This window comes from Tinamus guttatus, unplaced genomic scaffold (assembly GCF_059628265.1).
Source record: "Tinamus guttatus ecotype Peru unplaced genomic scaffold, ASM5962826v1 Tinamus_guttatus_pri_ptg000456l, whole genome shotgun sequence".
In the NCBI taxonomy this organism is placed as follows: domain Eukaryota; kingdom Metazoa; phylum Chordata; class Aves; order Tinamiformes; family Tinamidae; genus Tinamus; species Tinamus guttatus.
Genome location: NW_028288990.1, coordinates 1,274,692 through 1,296,378, shown reverse-complemented (window position 1 = coordinate 1,296,378; position 21,687 = coordinate 1,274,692). Strand labels below are relative to the sequence as shown.

Below are 21,687 nucleotides of genomic sequence, written 5' to 3'. Positions count from 1 at the left end.
GAACTCTCTTGAATAGAGATGTGTTTCTGAATCAGAGCCATGGTATTTTAAGTAGTTGTACATTCAAATAAATTATACAGTATTGACTGCATTACATAAAAAGCAGTAATATTTAGTTTACTGCTGATTTTTAAGAACTAAAACCTCCTTAATATTGAAGTAAAGCCTTGTCTTGTTTTTTTTTGAATCATCTGTTAAAAGAAAATATCTTGATTTTGTAGAGTGCATACTTTGCATATTGGTTTACACTGGTACAAGGCACTAATTCTCTTTATTTCTCTTTTACAGCGGGAACAACATATATCTTTAGCAAAGGTGGTGGACAAATCACTTACACGTGGCCTCCTAATGATCGGCCAAGCACTCGTGCAGACAGACTGGCAATAGGGTTTAGTACTGTTCAAAAAGAAGCTGTGTTGGTGCGAGTGGACAGTTCTACTGGGCTCGGAGATTACTTAGAGCTGCATATTGTAAGTACTTCAAAAAAATGCATGCTATTTCTTTATGTCTCGATGGTACTTGTGGCATTCGTTTTGTTTTTAATCTAAGTACAGCAGTTTGTTGATTAATCTTTTAGGGTCAAGAGTGAATTACATGATAATGGCTATAGCATACAATGCTCTACAAGTTTTCAGCCATTCTCAAAATGCCTCTTACTTGATATGGTGCTACCTTATGTGGCTTTTCAATTAAAAGTCACATTGTAGTACCTTTACAGGTATAACAGTTTACTGCAATCTAATTACATAAAGTGGGATTTAGCAATGTCGGAGGACATTGTGCCTTAATTCTGGAGGATTTAATCTGGAGCCTGTTGGGGGAATTTCATTGTACCGCAATTGACTGTGCTCCTTTTTAATACTAGAAGTTATCCTGTGATTTCACCATTGCTGTGTGATGATAAATTTGAAGCAGAAAGCAAGGTTGTCATGCTGAGAAGTCTAAAAAAGTAATTTCAGTTGCCTTAAAGCAAATAACTAGTGATCAAAACTGAAAGCCTCTGGATTTTTATGGCAGCATAAATAAATGATCAGTTGAGATAAACCTAACTAGGGCAATATAAAAATCTGTTGTTTAGATTAATCTCAACTTTGTTAATGTACTAGCTTGGTTTTGATTTAAAAATCTTGCTACTTTCAGAACTAGAATAGTTCCTCTTGAAAGAAATTACTTATTGATCTATAACCAATTACACTCTTACCCTCAGAAAACATTCTGCAGTGATCATTTTCAAATCATAAGAACCAGCACTGTTAAGTTGGGTGGAATTAACGGCATTCAGTCTTCCCAGGTTCTTTATTTCTGTAAAGGCAGTCTTGCGTTGTGGACCAACATGATTTTTTTTTCTGACTTCAGTAAGTAAAGAAAGAAGTCTTTAAATGGAATTTAAAGATTGTCTATACTCTCTTACTTTGTAATGCATGAAAAAAAATCTGGCTGGTATAGTGCAATCTTAATTTAAAAATGGGAACCAAACAACTTCTTCCACATGCCAGAAAAGCTGGATGCTCACAGTTTTCAAGGCAAGTTTTGGGTTGTTGAAGAGAATATAAAAAATTGCCTTGCAAAGCCATGGCTCACATCAGGTGCCTAGTCATCAGGAGCGCTGTTGCTTTCTTCTTACAATCTTAACTTTTTTGCAGATACTTTAAATAATGTTTTTCTGTACATTTAATATATCTGAAAATTTATCAAAGCAGTATAAGTGCAATCTTCTGCTAAGACTTTTTGTTGTTGTTGTTTGTTTTAAAACAAAACAAACTGTGATCATTAATTTTGAGTTGGAGATCAAAGTGCAAAAATCATTGCCAGGTCGTAAGTGGTGTTTTTCCCAGAATTGTTACACCCATGCTGTACTAACAAATGGTAAAAGTAAAAGAATAATTGAGTGTTATCGGTGATTATAAACTTTACCAATATAATAATGATGAAAAAAAAATATGCTTTACCTTTTGGAGTCATTTGAAACTTCTGTGAAGCAGGAAAATGCCTTTTAGCATCTTGCTCCATGAGGTGATCCCCATCTCCTCCTCCTGGCTTTGCAGGAGATTTTGGGAACCTCCAGAGAGCTCACTCTGGTTCAGAGCAAAATCCATGATAAGTTTGCAGAAATATCCCTGGAAGTGAAGTGTGGCCTTCTGAAACTTCCTTCTCTTAATTTTTAAAGTGAAGATACGAAAGGATTGATGTGAAATCCTGTCACGTTTCATTTTAAAGAAAAGTCAGTGTTAGATAAAGCTTGGAAATGCTGGGATATAATTTCCCAGAATCTGTTTAAGGTAAGGATTGTAGTCAAAAGAAAGTTGGAAGAGAATATTTTCAAAAGTGCTTGTTATCCAAGAATGTACACCTTTTTAAAGTTAGGGGAACCTGTAGGTACTTTTGAGAATCTTTCCTGAGGTCTGTTTTAGCTCAGCATGATGTTGTATCATAGTTATAAAAATGAAGAACAGCATAGAAATGGAAAGGCCTATCTATATGTTGTGTTTGAAAAATAGCTTAATTGAAGTGGTTTTTTTTTTTTTTCTGTAGCTGGCAGATTTTGTATTAAACTAGCTGTAATAAAGGTAAAAGGTAGATTGTGTCACTCAAAACTTCCATCTTTCACCAGTGTTGAGGTATGTCTAAGAATGGCTTATCTATTAAATAAGCAGAAACATGTTTAGGTCTGAGTAGTAGAAGAAAGAAAAACTGGAAGGAAAAGGAAGGAAGGAAAAACCTAATTCTGCATTTTCTTTTGCATGTACCAACTCATATGTTCGTATGATAAATATGCATGAGCATTTGCAGTAAATGCCTGTGTACATTTAGATGCACTATGCATGGATAACTTAGCTTTGTTTCATACCTACTATAACATTATAACAAGTCTATTCTTAAGTTTTAATTATTCTGGGGTTCAGTTTTACAATATAATGGGAAGTGGTTCTTTTGTGTGTTATGGAGCTTCCATGTTATTCAGCTCAGATCCTCTCCAACAGCGAAATTGCATGTGTGATCATGGCAGGTTCAAATTGTACAGTGGCAAGGAACTTTTGTAACTACTGCTTTGAATTAAAAAAAACTTTGAATCATAGACCTCATAAAGCTTTTACTAACCTGCTGGCAAAAGTGCTTATTCGAGATGTTTCAGAGCAGAGACATGAGATAGCTTCCTCTCAACTTTCTTCATTCCAGCAGTGGAAGAGGAAATTACAGGTTTGATTATGGCATTTTAATGCGTGCTTGCCCTCCTTATTATTCTGTTTACTTAAAGACGATGTAAACCTAATAATGAAATCAAGCTCATAACAAATTCTCATTTGGAAAATTGCTACTTGATCATCTGAATCACAGCTTTAGTGTTAGGTTAGAAACACGTTTATTTAAAGTAATCATTTAACCTCCCAAAATAGCCATTGTTAATATGGGAAGCCTGTAAAATAATGCGTAGTCTGCATTGCTACCAGATATTTAACAATGCAAGTCCAATGCAGTTCCAATGCAAGTCTTTTAAATTCTGAGATAGATTATTCTAAAACTCCACCTGTATTGTAGCAGCCTACAAAAGAGTGGTTGTGTGTATATATGAGGTATATGTATCCTCGTGCTTTAAGAAATCAATGTTAATATGATTTAGGGATCTCAGGATGTGGCGATTAGTTTTCACAGCTGTCACTTATTTTCATTTTATGGTATATACTTCAGAAGTGACGTGGTTGCCTGTGCAGTCCCTGTTGGGAGAACTAGTTGAAGAAGAAATAGGTATTGTGCCTAAAAGTCAAGCTGTCTGCTTTTTACTACTGCTTCCTTCTCCTGGTGATGGATAAAAGAAGGACAGACAGTCCAGGGAATTACTGTAGTCTTGCGTTTTCTCACTGTTTTCTTGTCATGGCCCACATCCATCTCCATGCCAAGTGGGAAAAGACAGCAGCTTATTCGTGCAGTGTTCGGGTAGTATGACATGTACTCCTGGGCTTGATTTTTCACAGGCTTTGAAAGCCCTTAGGCAATTCTGTCAGTGATTCCTGTTCCTAGCTCAATTCTCTTTTCTCTTCCCATACTCTTCTCCCAAGTCATTAGATAGAAGAGCAAATACATGTGTGTCATAGTCTTCCACAAGCACTCTGCTGTCACAGCCTCGTGTTTCCAGCTTTTCTGTGGTCAGGAACAAGGGAAAATTAGACAAAGACAATGCCTTCAAAGACTAAAAACCTTACTAAAATGTTCTTTCTGGCAATGCTGGTAGTATAGCAAAGCCACATTCTCCAGTATACCACAAGTAAAATTTGCTCTGCTAATGAAGACGAGAAAGTTAGATTTCCATTGATAGACTTGAGCTGCTTTTAGATATTGTTTTAAGTACAAATTACACCATCCTTTGATCTTCTGTTTTTAAAACGGAAGACTTTATATACTGAAGAAGTGCAGTATTTTGTTTGCATGTTGGACAGAGTGTGCAGTTTCTGTATCTGCCTTGTGCCATTTGTATTGGGATCTGAATGTTTTCAGAGCACAAAACTAATACTTTGTCATTATAGTTCATTCTGATTTTGAAATTCAGGTTGGAAAGATTTTTTTGGTGCTGAGCCAGTAAAGCATTTTAGATCTTACATCTTTGCATTTCCAGAAAAGACACTTATGGCTATGCAACTTGTGTTACAATCTCTCACAATTTATACTGATGAATTTCCAATTAGACTCAGTTACGGACCTGCTACAATAGGTGAAGCAACGAAGTGAAGTTTGTTCTGACAACAAACATCCACAGATGTGGCAGCCAAAATTGCCTGACCCGCTTCAGGGTGAGCGAGGGGATAAAATCCTCATGTGTACAGTGGAAGAAAGGTGAAAATCCCACACAAGATAGAATACATGTACAACATTAAAAAAAAATATATATATATATCACTAGATAAGGACTACTTAATATGGGGATATCAGGGCAACTGTTTTTCCCCCCATTATCTTTAATATTATTAGGAAAAATATTCTAAGGAAGCTGTAAGATGATAAGATTATCACCGTGGTGGGAAAGTGTCGTGAGCTGGTTTTAAACATGTAGTAGAATATTAATTAGAAATGTATGATATGACTCCTTTGTCATACAGCCAATACAAATATATATAATGGAAATCACAATTAATCTGGTATACTCTGAGGGTCCAGTGTTACTGGTGTGATAGATAAATCAGTATTATAATTAGATTTTCAAAATGTAGATTTTCAATATAAATTTAGATTTTCAAAATGTATTTGTAAAGCCTTCATAGTTAGATTAATGACTAGGTAAGCCAACATATAAGAGGAAATATAGTATGCCTGATTGATAGAAAATCGGGTTTTAGACCACAAATAAATTCAGTTTGTCTTCTTGGTCTCAATTATTTATATATTATATCTATTAAAATATATATTGATGAAAGGCATTATCATCTGAAACTTTTTTCATGAGAAAGATCCAGATAAAATTTGAATCAAAGCTTTTGTGAGTTCATGTCAACTACAGTTCAAAAATTTCTTCATTCATTCATGTAAATATTTCCCCAGTAATTCAAATAAAATCTTGATGTTTGTGTTCAAAATTAATGCTGCTATCAAGTGGTGGGTTTGGTTTTCTTTAAATTCTTGGAAAATCCTGGGAAAGTCCTCTCAACATTTTCCCTACTCTTTTCCTTGAAACTCTTGGCAAACTGCAAAAGGGCATTATTTACTGTACTTCAACTTCTGTCTTTCATTTATGCAATATTATTATGCATGAGATTTTTAATAGCTGATTCTTTTAGATTTTATTTTAGATATACGGACACTTTCAATTCATCCTGACATAATGGCCTTCCTTAAAGCAAACAGAAATAATTTAAAGTAAAACCAGATATCACATTCAAAGTAAAACAATATCAGGCCCCTCTGTGTACAAGAAACAAAATACTGCCAAGTCTGCAGATTAATTATTATTTTCTTTTGAGTATTTTACATGTCTTGGGCTAGATATCTAATGCAAAATCAATTGAAATATTCCAATTGACTTAGTTGTATTTGGATCAATGCCTGGAGAGTTGAATGTACCTTAAGTGAAATTCATAGTAAAAATCTCTTTCATTTTAATGATTTCATATTGGAGCTAATAACTTTTCCAGGAAGAATTTAATGATCTTTAAAAATATATTCCCAGGATAATGTTTCTTCTAATATTCGACTTTTAAATGTGGAATTCCTTATTATATACATGTGCAATGCTGTGATTTATTAAGGCCAGTGATGGCTTGTGTATACATGAAAAGGGAATGACTTTAAAATGTAGTGATCACATCCAGGCAAGGTTAAAAAACAGGAGAACTAGGTTTCAGAGATCTAAAAGTGTGAGCATGTTCAAGAATGGCTCAAGTCATGAAAGCTTCCTATAGGAAGAACCTTGAAAATCAGGCCTTTATCTTACCAGCTCCGTGGGTCTCAGTGATACCTCACGCTGAAGCTCTGGAAAGATCCTGATAGTTAGGAGCATGGTGATATCTAACACTCTGTCACTTTGATGCACAAGAAGATTAGTTAAGATTGATGTTATCTAAGCCAGAATTCTGCTAATGTTTGAGGCTGCTTAATTTATTATGCTTATATGTATATTTATTTGTGCTTTTTCAATTTTATATATATTAGTGGGAAACTTAACTGTTGTTGGCAGTGAGTGTTCTTCTCTTTGGGGCACAAGGAATGTGGCTATGTGTTAATCTAGAAACTGTTTGAAGAAAAACTACTATGAAAGGTCTCTAGACTTGCTTATGGGTTTCAATAATGAAAAGAAGTGCAATCAAAAAAGAATCATTTATGAGACTGGATAGGCAGGTGAGAATGCAATCCAATGTATACAAATGGAAGCTAATTAGAATGGGAGGAATTAATTAATCTAGGGAATTTGTGCTAAATGGAGCAATCATTTACCTCGCTTATGAGGTTAAAGATCTCAGTTTGCTGGAAAAAAATAAGTGAAACAGTCAAGCCATGCCTTGAAAGTATGCACTGAAGTTACTGTTTTGTATTAGCAGAGAGATAGATTTAAAAACTAAAAAAGGATTTTACAATACAGGATTTAGTGCCAAACAGCAGCTGTCAGTTCTTGCAATGAATAGGGCAAATGACATGTTAACTCTCAGTGGAACAGAAATGTTGCTGGTAGGTCAAAACAAGGAGTAGATTTTGGCGAGTTCAGGGAGTTCAAGGGCTTGGCTGTGGCTGCAGCGATGGCATTCCAGCCCTCAACCCTGATGAACCTCTTGAGGAACTTTCCTCTAGACAAACTATGGAGCCTGGCTGAGGTTGTTCAGATATTTTAAACACTTATGTGGATCACAGATTTAGGCATATTAGAATCATCCAATAGAAATACAGAAAAAAATACACATGGTCACAGGGTCATATTAAATAATCTTTTAGGTCAGATCATGGACTCTAGGATCCTTTCCCGACTTGTGTATCTGATGGGTACGCTGCCAATGAATACGTCCATTGGTCAATTTGCTTAGGATCTAACATTTTGTCACTGAATTTGATGACAAATCTTACTTATACTGTACGGTTGCAAATTGTACAAACATAGGACTTCCAATCCAAGAGGATTACATAAATATGAAACTCCTCCTGGGGACTTGTAGAATATGATGCTAAAAAGCTTAAGAATAAGTGGGTTTGGGGCTCAGTCCTGTTTTACAAGTAAGTGGGGAATAGGTTAATAAGGAAAGAAAAAGGAATAATATTGAATCTACCATAAGCAGATACCCAGGAAAAACATATTTTTAAGAGTTGAAGTGGACCCATTTGGGAGATAAGCAAAAGAGGAAACATATTTAATTAGAATAAAATTAAAGTGACTCATGACCTCTTCATAAACTAGATCTTATTTTTAATGTTGTCATTTGTAAAAATCTGAAGTACCATATAGATTCCTTCCAGTCCCTGTTGCCACAGATTCTTTCTCCGCCTTCCTTTTCTTTCTCTAAGTTATTTTTCTGTCTTGCACTCAAACACAAATTCATGGGACTGCATATATTCTGTCTGTTTGTTATCGCAGTCCCAGTGAATCCCGGTGGAAGCAGGTGACAATCTCCAGTGGTCTCAATAATTATATACCTACTCTTTCCCAAAGAAAGGGATATACTGTATAGCTAGAGGAACACAGAATTCACTATAACTGTAGTCGCTGTATGGCAGCATCATAAGAAGAGCTTTCTGTGCAGGATCATTGATTAGCTCAGTTTAATTAAAGAACAACAAGAACAATCCAAGTAGGCAGGTGGCCAAAATTAGGAGATATATCCTTAGAATGTCTCTTGGCCAAGCAGTTTATATTTAAAAACACAAGAACGTCTGTGACATACTTAACCAACTTTCTGACTTTGGAAGGGAGGACAGGAGAGTTTGTTAATGATTGATGCACATATAAATAAATAGCCCATCTTTTTTCCATGGCAGCAGCTTACCCGGTTAACATTGTATTCTCTTGTTGATATTTTAATTTTCTCATGCCTTTTAGTTCACTTCTGTCTTAAAGGGTGAAATCATAAAGTCTAATTACTCAAATAGACTCTACCTATCTCAGCTCTGACTTTGGCCTTTTGAATCCCAGCATTTCTTGAGACATTTTAGCAACTATATGAAGATTAAAAGAGTGCTTGACTATTTGCAATGGCAGAACAGTTAAGAAGATCACCTAATGAAAGAAACCCAGCATCCTAGGAAATGATTTTAGTACATGCTTATTTGAAGAATGAATGTTATATATGTTTTAGGCATATGCTGCTGGCATATAAGGCTAACAAATTAAGCATATGCATACCTGGAGTTGTCTGGGCTCAAGACCAAGTTAGATATCTGTGGTCAGTATGTGTTAACACGATGTGTTAGGAGCTGTTGTTGTGCAGGCACAACATCGGCACTTTGGACTGAGGATGTGTTGTTTTGAAAAATTAGTGACAGATGCAGGAAATTGCATCACTTTCAGAGTATCGAAGGAGAGGCTTTCAGCTCTTAATGGTAGATTGAGTAAGTGAGAGTGGCCCTCAGATTGCTGTGAACTGTTGAAGGAGACCTGGACTTGCACAGGACACAGTCAAGGTGCTTATTTCTTACAAATATAAGCCAGAATCGAAGATATGGTCCATTTACTCCATGTCTTTTAAATTTATGAGCTCTGAATGGAGGTTAGGATATAGTGTGAGCAACGGCATGAAGTACTAGTGTAGCAGTTTTTCAAGAACATGCAGGATGAACAATATCATTTTTAGTATCAGTGAGAAAGATTAACCTACGGATGCAGAACTGGTGTAGGGGTTAAGCATGGCTGACACTGGAGCAGATTCTGATCCTAATCCTAAATAGATCCGATCCCACTAATTTCACTAGGGATTACTCTGAGGAAACTGCAAAAACATGAGTAAATGTGAGAAGGGTCTGGAAAACTCATGCTGGAAGGTGAAAGCTGCAGCAGCAATTTTACAGAGCCTGCTGCTTTTCTTCGGGCATTTGTTAAAGTAAACATTGTTTTTGTAGTTAATCACATTGCGCTAATAAGGAAAGCATGTCTTAATGCTATTCTGTTTTCATGAGATACTACCTGAATTTAAACTCATAATTAGTTAGTTAGCCCACTCAATTCAGGTTTTGCCCTTTGATGCTTCTGTGTCATCACCAAACTGGAAGCCTGTTTTAACATTTAATGCTAATTTGCTTTTTGCCTACATATTGTTTTAGCATTCCGAGCCTTTCTCACTTGCCACTTGGACCACTGTGTCCATGGGATGCAGCAGTAGTGAAACCACTGGATTTAATCTGATGTGTCAGGGAACAGGACCAAGCACACTGGGCTTCGTTCTTACTTCCATCCATCTTAGTAGCCAAACTTTTACCATTTTATTTCACCAGGGTCATGCCAAAAAGGATGTCAGAATAGAGATTTTAATGGAATTTCTAGAAATTCTTCCCATTTTGTTGCCACTATTAAGCCCTTTTGTTTTCTTCTCGAATCACACAGTCCTGCAAATTTCTGCAACAATAGCAGATGTGAGAAGGATTTTATGAACTTATGTTGTCAGTTTTCTGGTTGTGTAACAACTCACCCAAACAATGGTCAGGTTTTCCTGGGAAGTCTCCAGAGAGCTTTACAAATCTCTGTGTTCCTCAAAACCCATGTATGCTGCAGAGCTCCAGCGGGTGCATTACCTCATGGAACTGACTCCTACCTCCTTTGCTGGGTGATAATTACTAAGATTACATTGGATAAGAGATGCCCAGGAACGGAGGGAAGGCACAGCACCATCGCTGCCTTCAGGTTTTGCCAGTTCTGGGCAAAAATTTCCTTCAACCTTCATCATGTCAGCATGAAACAACTGATACGGCTTCGGCATCTTGTGCTAGAATTTGTCTCTGATGATCTGTGCCCAGTCAAGGAGCAAATGTAAGGCCGGATATCCCCGTAGCACTGAGTGCTGTGGACTGCTGTTGCCTGTGAAACCACAGGAATATCATGAAGCCTTAGGATGGGGAGGTCCTTGTGCAGGGTTTTTTTTCTGACAGTGAATTCTCACAATGACAGAGAGTTCCTGAAGCAAAAGCTCCCAGCCTTTTCCTTGCAAGGAACATGTTCAAGACTCTCTGTGGGTGACGTGCCTTGCCTTTTCCTTTAGGGACCAGCACAGCAAGCATTATCATCCATGAATTTACTTTACAGTAACTTCTACAATTGAAATAGAAAGTGGAAAGATTAAGCTGTAGAGCCTTAATAACCAGTCAGCATATTTGATAATGTCACTGCTGTCGGTATCATATACAGCACTGTGTTCAATAGCTGAGCAGATGCAGCTCACTAGAGCACCACATGGTACACAGCAGCAGGGAGTCCCATTTGACAAGTTGGTTTTGTTTTATTTCCTTCCTAGAGCATCTTTCCTGATACCCCAATTTCTGTATTCTTTTGAATAGTTACTCAGCTAGCAGAAAATAGCAAGGGGATTCTGTGCTGCCTTTTTTTTTTTTTTTCCTCAAAGCAAGAGTTTTCTGAACTTCTCGGTGCCAGTACTGTGAAATTTTTCATGAAGCTGACTGCAAGGAATATTTTAATGTAATGTTGTCAGCCCCTCATTTGAAAGGATTTGTTTTTAGCAGGTGCTATGTATCTGCATGCTCATATTCCTTGTGAGATACCAGCTATGCTGGGCTTGAGGCGGTGGGTTGTGGTTCTCAGGGCTATCATTTTTTTAATTTCAAGGTTTTGTGTTTGTGTCTGCAAGTCATTGCTCAGTGAGCAATAACGTGATGTAACGGTGCCAGGGGATGCCTCAGTCACTTGATGCTTCAAGATCTGCTCTCTGTGGATCAATTCTTAGGAACAGTTTTGTGAGCTACTTTCCAGTCTTCTAATTGCTTGTCTGGAAAAACACCTGATATATACTCTGAGGCTAAAATAAGATGGCTGCACACATAATATATTCTAAAAAATGATACAGATTAGGTAATGAAACCCTGGAAATATGATTTGCATATTTGCTTCCATGAAACATAATAAATATGGGAGCAAGACTATCAGCACTGCAAGAATTATGTTACCCATCCCATATTACCTGGGTCATAAATAAACTGACAGCCTTCTCATGGTTATATCCCCTATTGCTTAGTAATGTGATGATATAGTTGAGGTCAGGGGCTGCCAACAGCTGAATTCATGAGCAGTGGCTTCACCAGAACTGAAAACTGTCGCAGCTTTGATGCGCGATCACGCTGCTTGGGAAGAGACTGCTTAAGACTTCTATGTTTCTTGTCCTAATCTACCTTTTTAATGTATTGCTGGCAATTCTTGCAGAATTGATTTTCTTTTTTCTTTCTTGCTTTTCACTGCATATTTTAGAGTGAAAAAACATAGGCAAGCCTCGTTGTCACAGCTGTGGTGCAGCACATGATGACACCAAGCTGTGCTAGTGTAGGGAAGGGAGAGAGGGGTTGCAAGCACTGTGGGAAGGGATTAAAATTCAAAATGAGCTTGATAAAGTGGAGAGGTAGTCTGAAATCAGGAGGATGAATTTCTACCAAAAAAAAAAAAAAGAAAAAAATGCGCAGAGTTCTGCATCTACGATGGAAATATCAAATGCATGGCTGTAAAGTGGGGAGTAATTGTGGCCCAGAAGCAGTTCTGCAGAAAAAAGACTTGGGAAGTTACTGCTGATTGCAATTTGCTGCAGAAAAGGACAGGCATCTTCTGGGCTCTGTTGACAACATGTAGGGTGGCAGAAGAGTTAATCATTTACTCAGTGCTTCTGGGAGCTTGGCTGCCATGGGGTGACTCCTTTTTCAGTGCTGTGCTTAGGAAAAAGAGGTAAGTAAATGAGGGAACCCCTGAAAGAACATCAAAACTATGATTTAATGAATGTAAGGCTCATGAGAACAAAATGAAAGAATTGGGAGTTTTATGTTTATGAATTGGGAGTTGGGGAAGGTGTGACTGGCCAAAAAGTATATATTAATATATGCAGGTTGCAGAGGACTGTGATTAATTTGTCTTGCCTGTGTGTTAAGATAAGGTCAACAATAGTTGGTTTAGTTTGCCACCATGCCTGTATGAGGTATTAAGGCAAACCTTTGCTATGCTGCTATGGTTAGGAGTGGAATGGGCCTGCAGGCAGGCCTGTTGCTGTCTGCTTTTTAAAATCAGTCTCCCTTCCTTTCAGTAGGGTGGGGGATGTCTTGGAAACCATGACTATACATTTGTGCTAAAGGGATGTACTTGCTGGTGCTGCTGTGTGAGATCCCTTCAAGCCTTGCACTCCTGTTTGTGCTACGGTTTTTGTCTGGGAGGCTTAGGTGAAGGAATGATTTTAGCACTCATGTGAAGTCTTAGTTGCAAGCACTGGGAGATTCTTTGAGTACATTCTTAAAGCTATGGAAAAGGGATAAAATTAGCACTTTGTTTCAACACCTGTTCGTCTTAGTGTCATTGGCAAACTGTAAGATTGATGAGAAACTTCAATGCTTTTAACAGAGCAGTGATTTAAAATTCTTTAGCTCTAAACAATCATCACAACTTAGGACTAATGCTATAAAACTGTGTTATGTGTTATACATATATATATATGTATATGTGTGTGTGTGTGTGTATATATATCCTCCTCCCAATTTGTGTCATAAAATTTCACCAGCTTCTGTGCTTTTGTAATCAGAGAGGTAAGTCCTGGATTTGCTTCATTACCCCAAAATACTGCAGTTCTCCAGGCTGGTGATAAATGTCCTTTCATTCATCTGGAAGAAAACCAGTGAATAAAATCGCTGTGTTGGATTCTTGCTTTATCTGGGTTGTATCAGAATTGTTGCTCTCTAATAACTGTATTCATCTTTGCTATTGCCTGACACAAGTATCATGCAACAATAGCGATACATTGGCAAGCTCATTACTTTAGACCCTCAGACACATTGGTCACAAGCACTTTTGTTTTACTGGCAAAAGTAATTGGTTCCCTATAGCCCCTTTTTTTTTTTTTTCCCTCCTCACCCCTCACTGAAAATGTTATTGAGAGATTAATGCTGTATTTTTTCTATACTGTACAATAATGTTAAAAATCTAAACTGTGAAATGGCCTTGTCTGAATTGTGTTCTCCCACACAGGTACTTTCCAGTGCAATGATTATCAGAAATGTTCCTAGTGTTGTTAGCATTTTTTTTTTTTAATGTTGTGGAATTATGAACAAGATTGGCTTCTGCATGTGAATTTTACATGTGGATATCCATGTTCTGGAAATCTTACTGACATGGAGTATTTTTGAATTGCTTCTTAAGTATTAGCTTGTAAGAGAGTTTCTAATGACAGGCAAATGACTTGCCTGTGATGAGCCAGAGGATGACGAGGAAGCCAGATATATTCCTGGATCCATGAATGCCTCTTGCCGCAGGTGGAGAAGGCAGTGGGACTCCCTGGCTCTGAGTGGTGCTAAATTATGGTTTCAAAGGGGAAAAAAAAAAAGAGAGAAGAGCTGACACTCATCCTCTCATCTCTACTGGAGAGGGGACAGTGGTGTTTGGCACTTAAGGCATAAAATCAGCCCTCTTGATTTTTAGGATTTTTTTTCCTGCTATCAGTCTGCTGGTTCTTTTGTTACAGATGAGATGTTATGCATCTCTCACTCTCAAAGAAGAGAGACGTTACTCTTTTGTTAGAGTGGAAGGTCAGTAGGTCTGTCTAGACATACGCACCTATACTGGAAAAATTACTTGGGACAAACTTTGCCCTGGTAGATTAATTTTGCAAATCGAGGGGTATATGTTTAATGGTCAAGTATGCTAATCTCTGTGTGTTTCTGTTCACTGCCATATACAAGATACTGAAAAATCAGTGATGTGATCTAGGCGGCAGCATTGCATAAGGTTGAAATTGTTGCTTCTCCAGTCTGGTGAAGAAGGGGAGAAAGATTAGCATTGTATAAAATAAATGATTTAACCAAGAAATCCTCCTTCATCAAAACTAAACTTTTTTGGGTGGAAACAAATGTGTTTAGCTGGAAACTTGAATCTGGCAAATCCATTGAACTGTTTCCTCAGCAACACTAATTGTTTGCTGCAGTGAGACTGGGAGAAACCTGAGCACAAACTCTTTCTCCAGGTCTTTTAGACTGGGACCTAGTCCAGAGTCCCACGTTGTAGTTTGAGGACTGTTAGCTTTTGACTTGCCTTGGCAGGTCAAGATTCTTTGCTTTCTGTATTTCTAAAACTTTTTTTTTTCTGTAGATAAAATAAGCCAGTATTTCTCAAAACTTTCTTTTTTATTTAGCACTTGAAAGAAACTGGTTTCTAGCTGAGGTTAGTGGTAATGAATTCTCTGTATATTGATTGAAAAAAAAAAGATGCTAATTATTGTGTAAAAACTTTTCTTCTAGAAGTTGGCTGAAACATTTTGAGTAGCCCTTCCATATTTACTTTTTTTATTTGGTTAAAATAAAGGAAAAGCCCTCACTGTTGTTTCCAGAATTGCTTACAGGTGCAGGAGGCACAGAACTTGGAGAAGATTGCAATAACTGTACAATATTATGTGTTGGGAGAAGAATATGACCATGGACCAGTTTTTGACAGGAATATGGTGTGTTCATACTTCCTAGTGTCTACTGTACATTTGCACAGGCCAAAACCTTTTCTAAATCCCTTAATATCCCTGAATTTACTGCACCTTTTTAGCACAATTGAATATGTCTGGGGATGTGGATGAGGGATGTGGTGATTAAAGCACTGTAGTGGTGGAAAAGACAGAACAATTAGATGAAACATTCTCTTGTATATTGTAGTTGGTATTTTCCTAGCTATAAAAGTGGTTTATGCATTTTTATGACCTATTTCGTGAGATATTTTAAATCTGGATTTCATTTCATGTATCCATCATTTGTTAAAGACCCTGGAAAAACATAGGCTATGTAAAATGATTCTATCAATTATTTGTTATAAAACTTCAAAGAGATTTAGTAATTCTAACCCAAAATTAAACTATTAGATGCCATTAGTGCATATGCAACAGAAATGTTTTTAAAAGGCTTTTTAATAGTTAAATATTAATCTTTTAAAAGCCAGCTGCAACTCCCCATTTTATTTCCTGCTTATAATGAATTCCTGCTGTAAGTACTTTAAAAGTCTGAAATTAGATAGAGAGCTAAGTTGTTGAGTTTGGTTTCTGTTGCCTGTAGTGGAATTAAGAGGAAATCTGTGATGGCATAAGTGTAACTAAAGAAAACTTGCTTTCCCAGTCATGCAAACCCTTCTGCCTGTGTGTCACTCTACCGTCACCGCACATCATCAGAGCAACAGAAAATACACGTGTATGGGTTCCAAGTGGAGAGTCCTTTAGTGGCTAGTATTAAATGTTATATAGTCTTAATAATTCAGAAATCTTCTTTTGATAGAGAGTATGCCTGTGATTTTTGTTTCTTTTTTTTTCTATTTTTCAAGCTACTTCTAGTTCACTGTGTATTTGGTGCATAATAGAAATGTTATTCAGAGGCTTTGCATATGTCTTTAAGTTTTTGATTAATGTAAACATTTCTATTGCCAATTGCATACCTGCATTGCGCTTTTTTTGTTGCATTTTAAAAAATAAATGGAGTGTATTCTAGGACTAGAGCTCGATAATCCAGAGGCTTACCTGACCAGCATGCAGCTCCCCAAATTAATACATGTGCAGTAAGTTAAATGCAACTAACAAGCCAGAAAATAGTGGGATTTTTTTGTCTTTTTGCTTGCTTGTTTTTTTAAATTGTATCACTGCCGTGTTCACTTATTTTGAAAGGAAAAATTAAATATTAAAGCTATTACATTCTTTTTTATATAATAAAATTAAACTTTCTTGTTAGCGTAAGCCTTGTATACACCAACAGTATGCACATAGACCCGAACAGGAAACATTGTTTAACTCTTTTTCTTCTTCCCATGCAGATGCCTTGTTCTGCCTTTTCTTTTTGCTAGGGTGAAGGGCAAGAGAAGTTCCAACAGTGCTAGATTAAATAAATTTAGAAAACATACCTCATGTCAGAAACAGGTATCTGGAGTTCTCTATATTGACATATGATTGTCATGAGATTTTAAAAACATAGATTCATTTTATATTCTTCTGATATTAGTGCCTCTGGGTTACATCTCCAATCTTTTCTGCAAGGTTGTGAACTCTAGGAGTTCAGAAGGAAAATACAAGGGGTTGATATTCTGGTTACAGAAGCAAAACCAAAAGTTTGTGGCAAAACTGTAGGAAGGGAAAGCAGCAGTGGCCAATACGTCTTGCTACCATCGGGAAGAGAAACTGGGTGGAAGAGGGGCAGTCACTGGTGAAATAGTTCCACTGCCAAGTGCCGTTCTGAAAAAAATCTCCAGCCCTTGCACGTCTTTGAGGGTCGCTCATTAGTACAAAGTCTAAAGTGAAATGGTACTGAGCTTCAAGTGAAGTCGCAACCTTTCTGTGAATATCCAAATTTAGAATTTTAGGTGGTCTACCCTTTCAGACTATACCTTCTAGATACAAGAATTAAGGCTTCAATTTTGTCTCAAGTAGATGTATTCTTCTTAAGATCCAGCCTGTGATTCTCATTCAAAAGGATATATGGAGTTTTAATTTACATCTGTGGCTTTCAGATTTAAAAAATCATTCCTCAAGAAAAAGGTATCAGACTTGATTGCTAGAAAATTTATAACTGCTTCGTATATCACAATATATTTCTATTATTTTTACAGGGTCCATTCAGTTTAATTATAATTTACCAGTCAACTATATCATTCTGTTTATGCTAATTCTCAAGTTATTCTTGCTTTTGCTCTATCAGCTATTTATAACTCATAAAAAGTACATCTAACTAATGCTCTGAACATTGCTACAACTAAACTTAAATCTGAATTGATTCTTAGAGTAATGTGCTACCAGACATCTTCATCTTTTGAGTTACAACCTGATAAAAAATTATCCCATTATAAAGTGCTCTATGGGGAAGGAATTTCCATTTAATGCATGTAATACATAGTGGTAACTTCTATTAAAAATCAATAAATAAAGCCTCTTTCTATAGCTCGGGTAAATTGATGAGGAAATCTGAAACAGCAGTGACAAAAAGCAAAGTTCAGCCATGAGCCTATGGGAAGCAGTGGGAGTTGTTTTGTACTAATGTGGAGATGGCAGCATTCAATCAATTTATTTTCATCTTCCTTTTCAGTTTAGAGCATTAAGCAGCACCACTCATGAATGTTCAAAAATCCCCCTTCATGCTGAATTTCTTACTTGTGCCATTCCATCCTGCTGAGGAAAAAGAGAGAGGATAACCCTTATTTTTGTAAGGGTTGGTTGCAGAAAACAACCTGACATGAAATCGTAGGCCTAGTGAAAGGATGTTGATAAGTCAAGGGATATATGACAAGAAGTGGACAGGTGGGGAATTAACTTTGTCACATTCCTGAAACTTGTCTCTGACTAGTAACTTGCTTTTGGCAGTGAAAGAGCCTTCTTGAATCCGAGGAAGTTCAGAGCCTGCTGTTGGGTAGTAGTTGAGTGGTCAGTCAACACTTACACATTTTGGCCAGCTGAGCTAGTGCCTAACTTCAGCCTAGGGAAGACATTTGCTGTCATCTATTGGTATGGCACGGGGTAAGAAGAAAATAGAGGGACACAGGAATATTAAATGTCCTGAGAGTTTTGTTTTAGTTTTGTGCTAGTCTTGCTTAAAGGCAATTGTTAGATTTTCTCAGTAGCAATTGTAAGGTAACTTGTTAGGTGAATTCAGCTGCATAAAACAGTGCAGACCTATCAGCTAGACTGCATCTTCTTTTCCAGTTTCCACTGGAGACCACACATAGCCCAGGCCAGCAGCTAATTGTGAAAATTGTTTCTCAGATGGACTAATAAGACTACCACGGTAATACGTACCAACTGAAGAGAGAAAAAAAACTCAAAAACCAAGATATCTAAAGTTAGGCCGCCAAAGTTTCTTGCATTGAACTTAATGGTAGCAGTTGTCATTTGAATGAATGATTAATGAAAGTTTGCTTTTCCAGAACATTCAGCCTCAGGTCATTGAAGTGGTGGTTAAAGTAGTCTGATACATTTTGGATGTTCGGGGTAACACAGTTAGATTTGAGATATATGAAGCCAAAAAGAAAAGTATTTTCAAACAGGTTAAAAATGCAGCTTTCTGATTAGCTTCCTGGGTCAAGAATATGCTAGTGGTAGAAATATTAATATCTTGGAAAGCTTCACTGTACGACACAGGGGATTAATGAGGTGGCTTCAATATGATATCAGGCAGCTGACAAAAGAAGTTTATAACTGCAGAAGGAATATTAGTTATGTATGTAGTCCTTGTAGCTAAAAATAATACTGCATCCAGTTTTCCAGTATGTGGGCCCAATAAAGTGCAGCTATGATATACATTAATAGACTCTTAAGTATAGCAGAAAATCTTCTACAATGTATTGTTTATTGATGGATATTTCTGTTGCTCAACAGCAATATTTATGGTTATATGTGATGAGTGGATTATTTTCCATAAAATATGTGGCCATAAAAATGAGAAATAGTTGGGTTATTAGCAGCATTCAGCAGTAGAGAGGATGACTGTTAGTGGTTTCTTCTTTCTCTAGTCATTATTGCTGCAGCTGTGAATTGTAGTGCTACATTTTAGTGGATTCACTAGGAGAATTTGTCCAGATAACAAATAACAATTAAAAAAAAAGAAACAGAATCATTTTTTTCTTCTTTCCCATGTTCCCTAGTAATTATGCATTCCTTACAGTTCTGACCAAGACACCCTGGAGTTGGCCTGGAATTTTTCACTCTAACAGATAACATCGATAGAAATCGATCTTTAAAGAGAAACTGACGCACATAAATGAACTTATTTTGTAACCGTTAATATTGTAAACCCAAATTCTTTTTATACTTAATTATAAGTTAGCAACCCACATATGTGGACTCACTGAAGTCAACTGGTATTGCCAGTGGGCTATTTGTGTAAGTCTAGGTTACTTGTCTAAACATTTTTGAGTCAACTTTTGATGAAACTTGCATACTTGGTCAGGTAAAGGTATATGATATATTATTGTTGAAAAGATGTTACTTTATTTTTTGTCTGTTAATGAAGTTTGAAGTTGATTTTTGATGAGGTCTTTAGAAATTGTCCATTTTCGTTTACCCACAACAAAACAACAGAGACCAACCATGTTTTGTTTTACTATGAAAACAAAACAACAGAGACCAACTGCAAACCAAAAATACTTCAGTTTGCAAGAATGATTCATTTATTAGTATTTCTAATGAATACTAATTGGGAAATAATTTAAATACAGAGAGGGCTATGTTAACTGGCCTTTGTAGATATGTGTCTTGCTGGTTGAGTGATTAACACATTTATGATTAACACAGCTTGTCCATCTTTATTACTCATGTTGCATCTTATTTTCAGTAGATGCGAGCTTCATCGTGCCTAGTGCTCTGGAGCTGAGTTGAAACAATCTGTGAAGAGGTCCTCTGGTGTGCATAGAACCTGCCTAAATCTGAGACTGGGAGACTTAGAGCAAATATTTTAACATATGCAAGTAGAGAGTTAATTTTCTGGTTGGTGCTAGTGAAAGAGCAGACGTAGCAAGAGAAAAGGCTAGGAGTTAGGGGAGTCACCTGAAATGCAGAAGGCAAAGGTTTAAGTTTTTCTTCTCTTTTGTTAGGATGAATAATCTGAATTCTTCCATATCCTCATTATCAGACTCCTAACATGTCAGTCCCCTTCAGAGTTTTTTCCTTATTTATTTAACTGCGGAATCAAATATTAACTTCAGCAGGATTTGAAAGTTTCCTCACTGGTCAGTGATATTTCTGCTTTGCAACAGTTGATTTATTCTGCTGTTCTAATTAACAGCTTTAAACTTTGTTGTTGTTTAATTTCATACATTACTTAAAAAAAAAAAAAAATTATTCTGGAGTTCTAATTTTGTATGGATCGTCATTTGAAATGGGGAAGCAAAAGAAGACCCTTGCACCATGAAAATATTTTTTGTTCCATCGACTGTTGCTCTTTCCGTGGTGTGTTTTTGTTGGGGAGAGGGGAGGAGAGCATGACTCTTTATTTATTGATGAAAAATCTCAGGAGGAAATTGTGTGTAGAATAGAAAATTGGCTCAGTTGAAGTCGGTGCTAGATAGCAGGAGGTAGTTGTTTGTGATATATGCAGTGGTGAGACCCAACAGGGTCTGACTTACCTCTGCCTCTCCAAGGTCGATGTCGTCTTTCACAGATTTAGGAGGAATTCCCTGATTCCCAGACACGTGGCCTTGTCCAAATTAAAAGTGGTAGCGGCTGTTCTGATTTAGATTGCAGATTTACACTCCTCGGCGAGTGTAGGCCAGCAGGGATTTGGTTGGAGTGACATTGTGTTCAGTCTTCATGTGTAGTTCGTGGCTGATATATTGGCTATGTCCGTGTTGGCAAGTGGACAGCAGCTTGGCAAGACTTCTGCTGCAGAAGACGTGATGCAGGAGGCCCAAAACAACACTGTGTGGATTTTGGGGGGCTTCAGCATTGCTTTGGCCCATTCAGTAAACCAAGCGCTCACCAGTGACTGAAGCGCTCCAGGAGTGCATCTGCTAGCTTAGTTTCAAGTGAAAGGAATCCTGTTTGCATGCTGTGGGGCATCTTACTTTGGTTCATATTGCAGGCCAAGTGGGGGAGTAAGGGAGATTTGTCTCCCTAATGCCCACCTTGTGTTATGTGGAGCAGTGAGTGCTGCTCCTGGGACCGAGGAGCTCAGGTCATCCCTCTCAGCTGGTTTCATTAGTGTAAATGTGCTTTTATTATACAATGAGTATTCAGGGGCAGAAACTGTCATTTTGACAATATATAACCCAAAAGGCTCAAATTTAGTGTGTTTTATCCTCCTTCCCATGACTATTGGAATGCTGGTTTATCAAATTAAAACCTTTGCAAGTCTTGGAGGAAGGAGGAGGAGATTGTCCTGTGTTATCATGACACCACTGACTTTCAGCAAAGAACTCAGCTCTATTGAATTGGTTATTATCATTTTAATAAAGCAAGTGTGAGCCTCTAAAAAGTTTACATCAGTATAGGACAAGCGCTGTTTATGTAATTATTTTTTATGACCCGTGGCAACTTCCTTTCTGACAAATTTTGCTTTAAGATTTTTGGCAGGTCGTCAAAATGAAGCTATTCT

General features: G+C 37.1%; 1 protein-coding gene across 28 annotated transcripts in view; it reads left to right on the top strand.

The window, feature by feature from the left end:
• The window catches only part of NRXN1 (neurexin 1), a 601,940-nt gene that overhangs the window by 416,723 nt on the left and 163,530 nt on the right, over positions 1-21,687 (top strand). For all 28 annotated transcript variants that reach the window (XM_088532146.1, XM_088532145.1, XM_088532137.1 and 25 more), the window contains one exon: positions 289-470. In XM_088532146.1, coding sequence (XP_088388272.1) covers positions 289-470 — 182 coding nt within the window. The remainder of the gene's footprint in view (positions 1-288; positions 471-21,687) is intronic.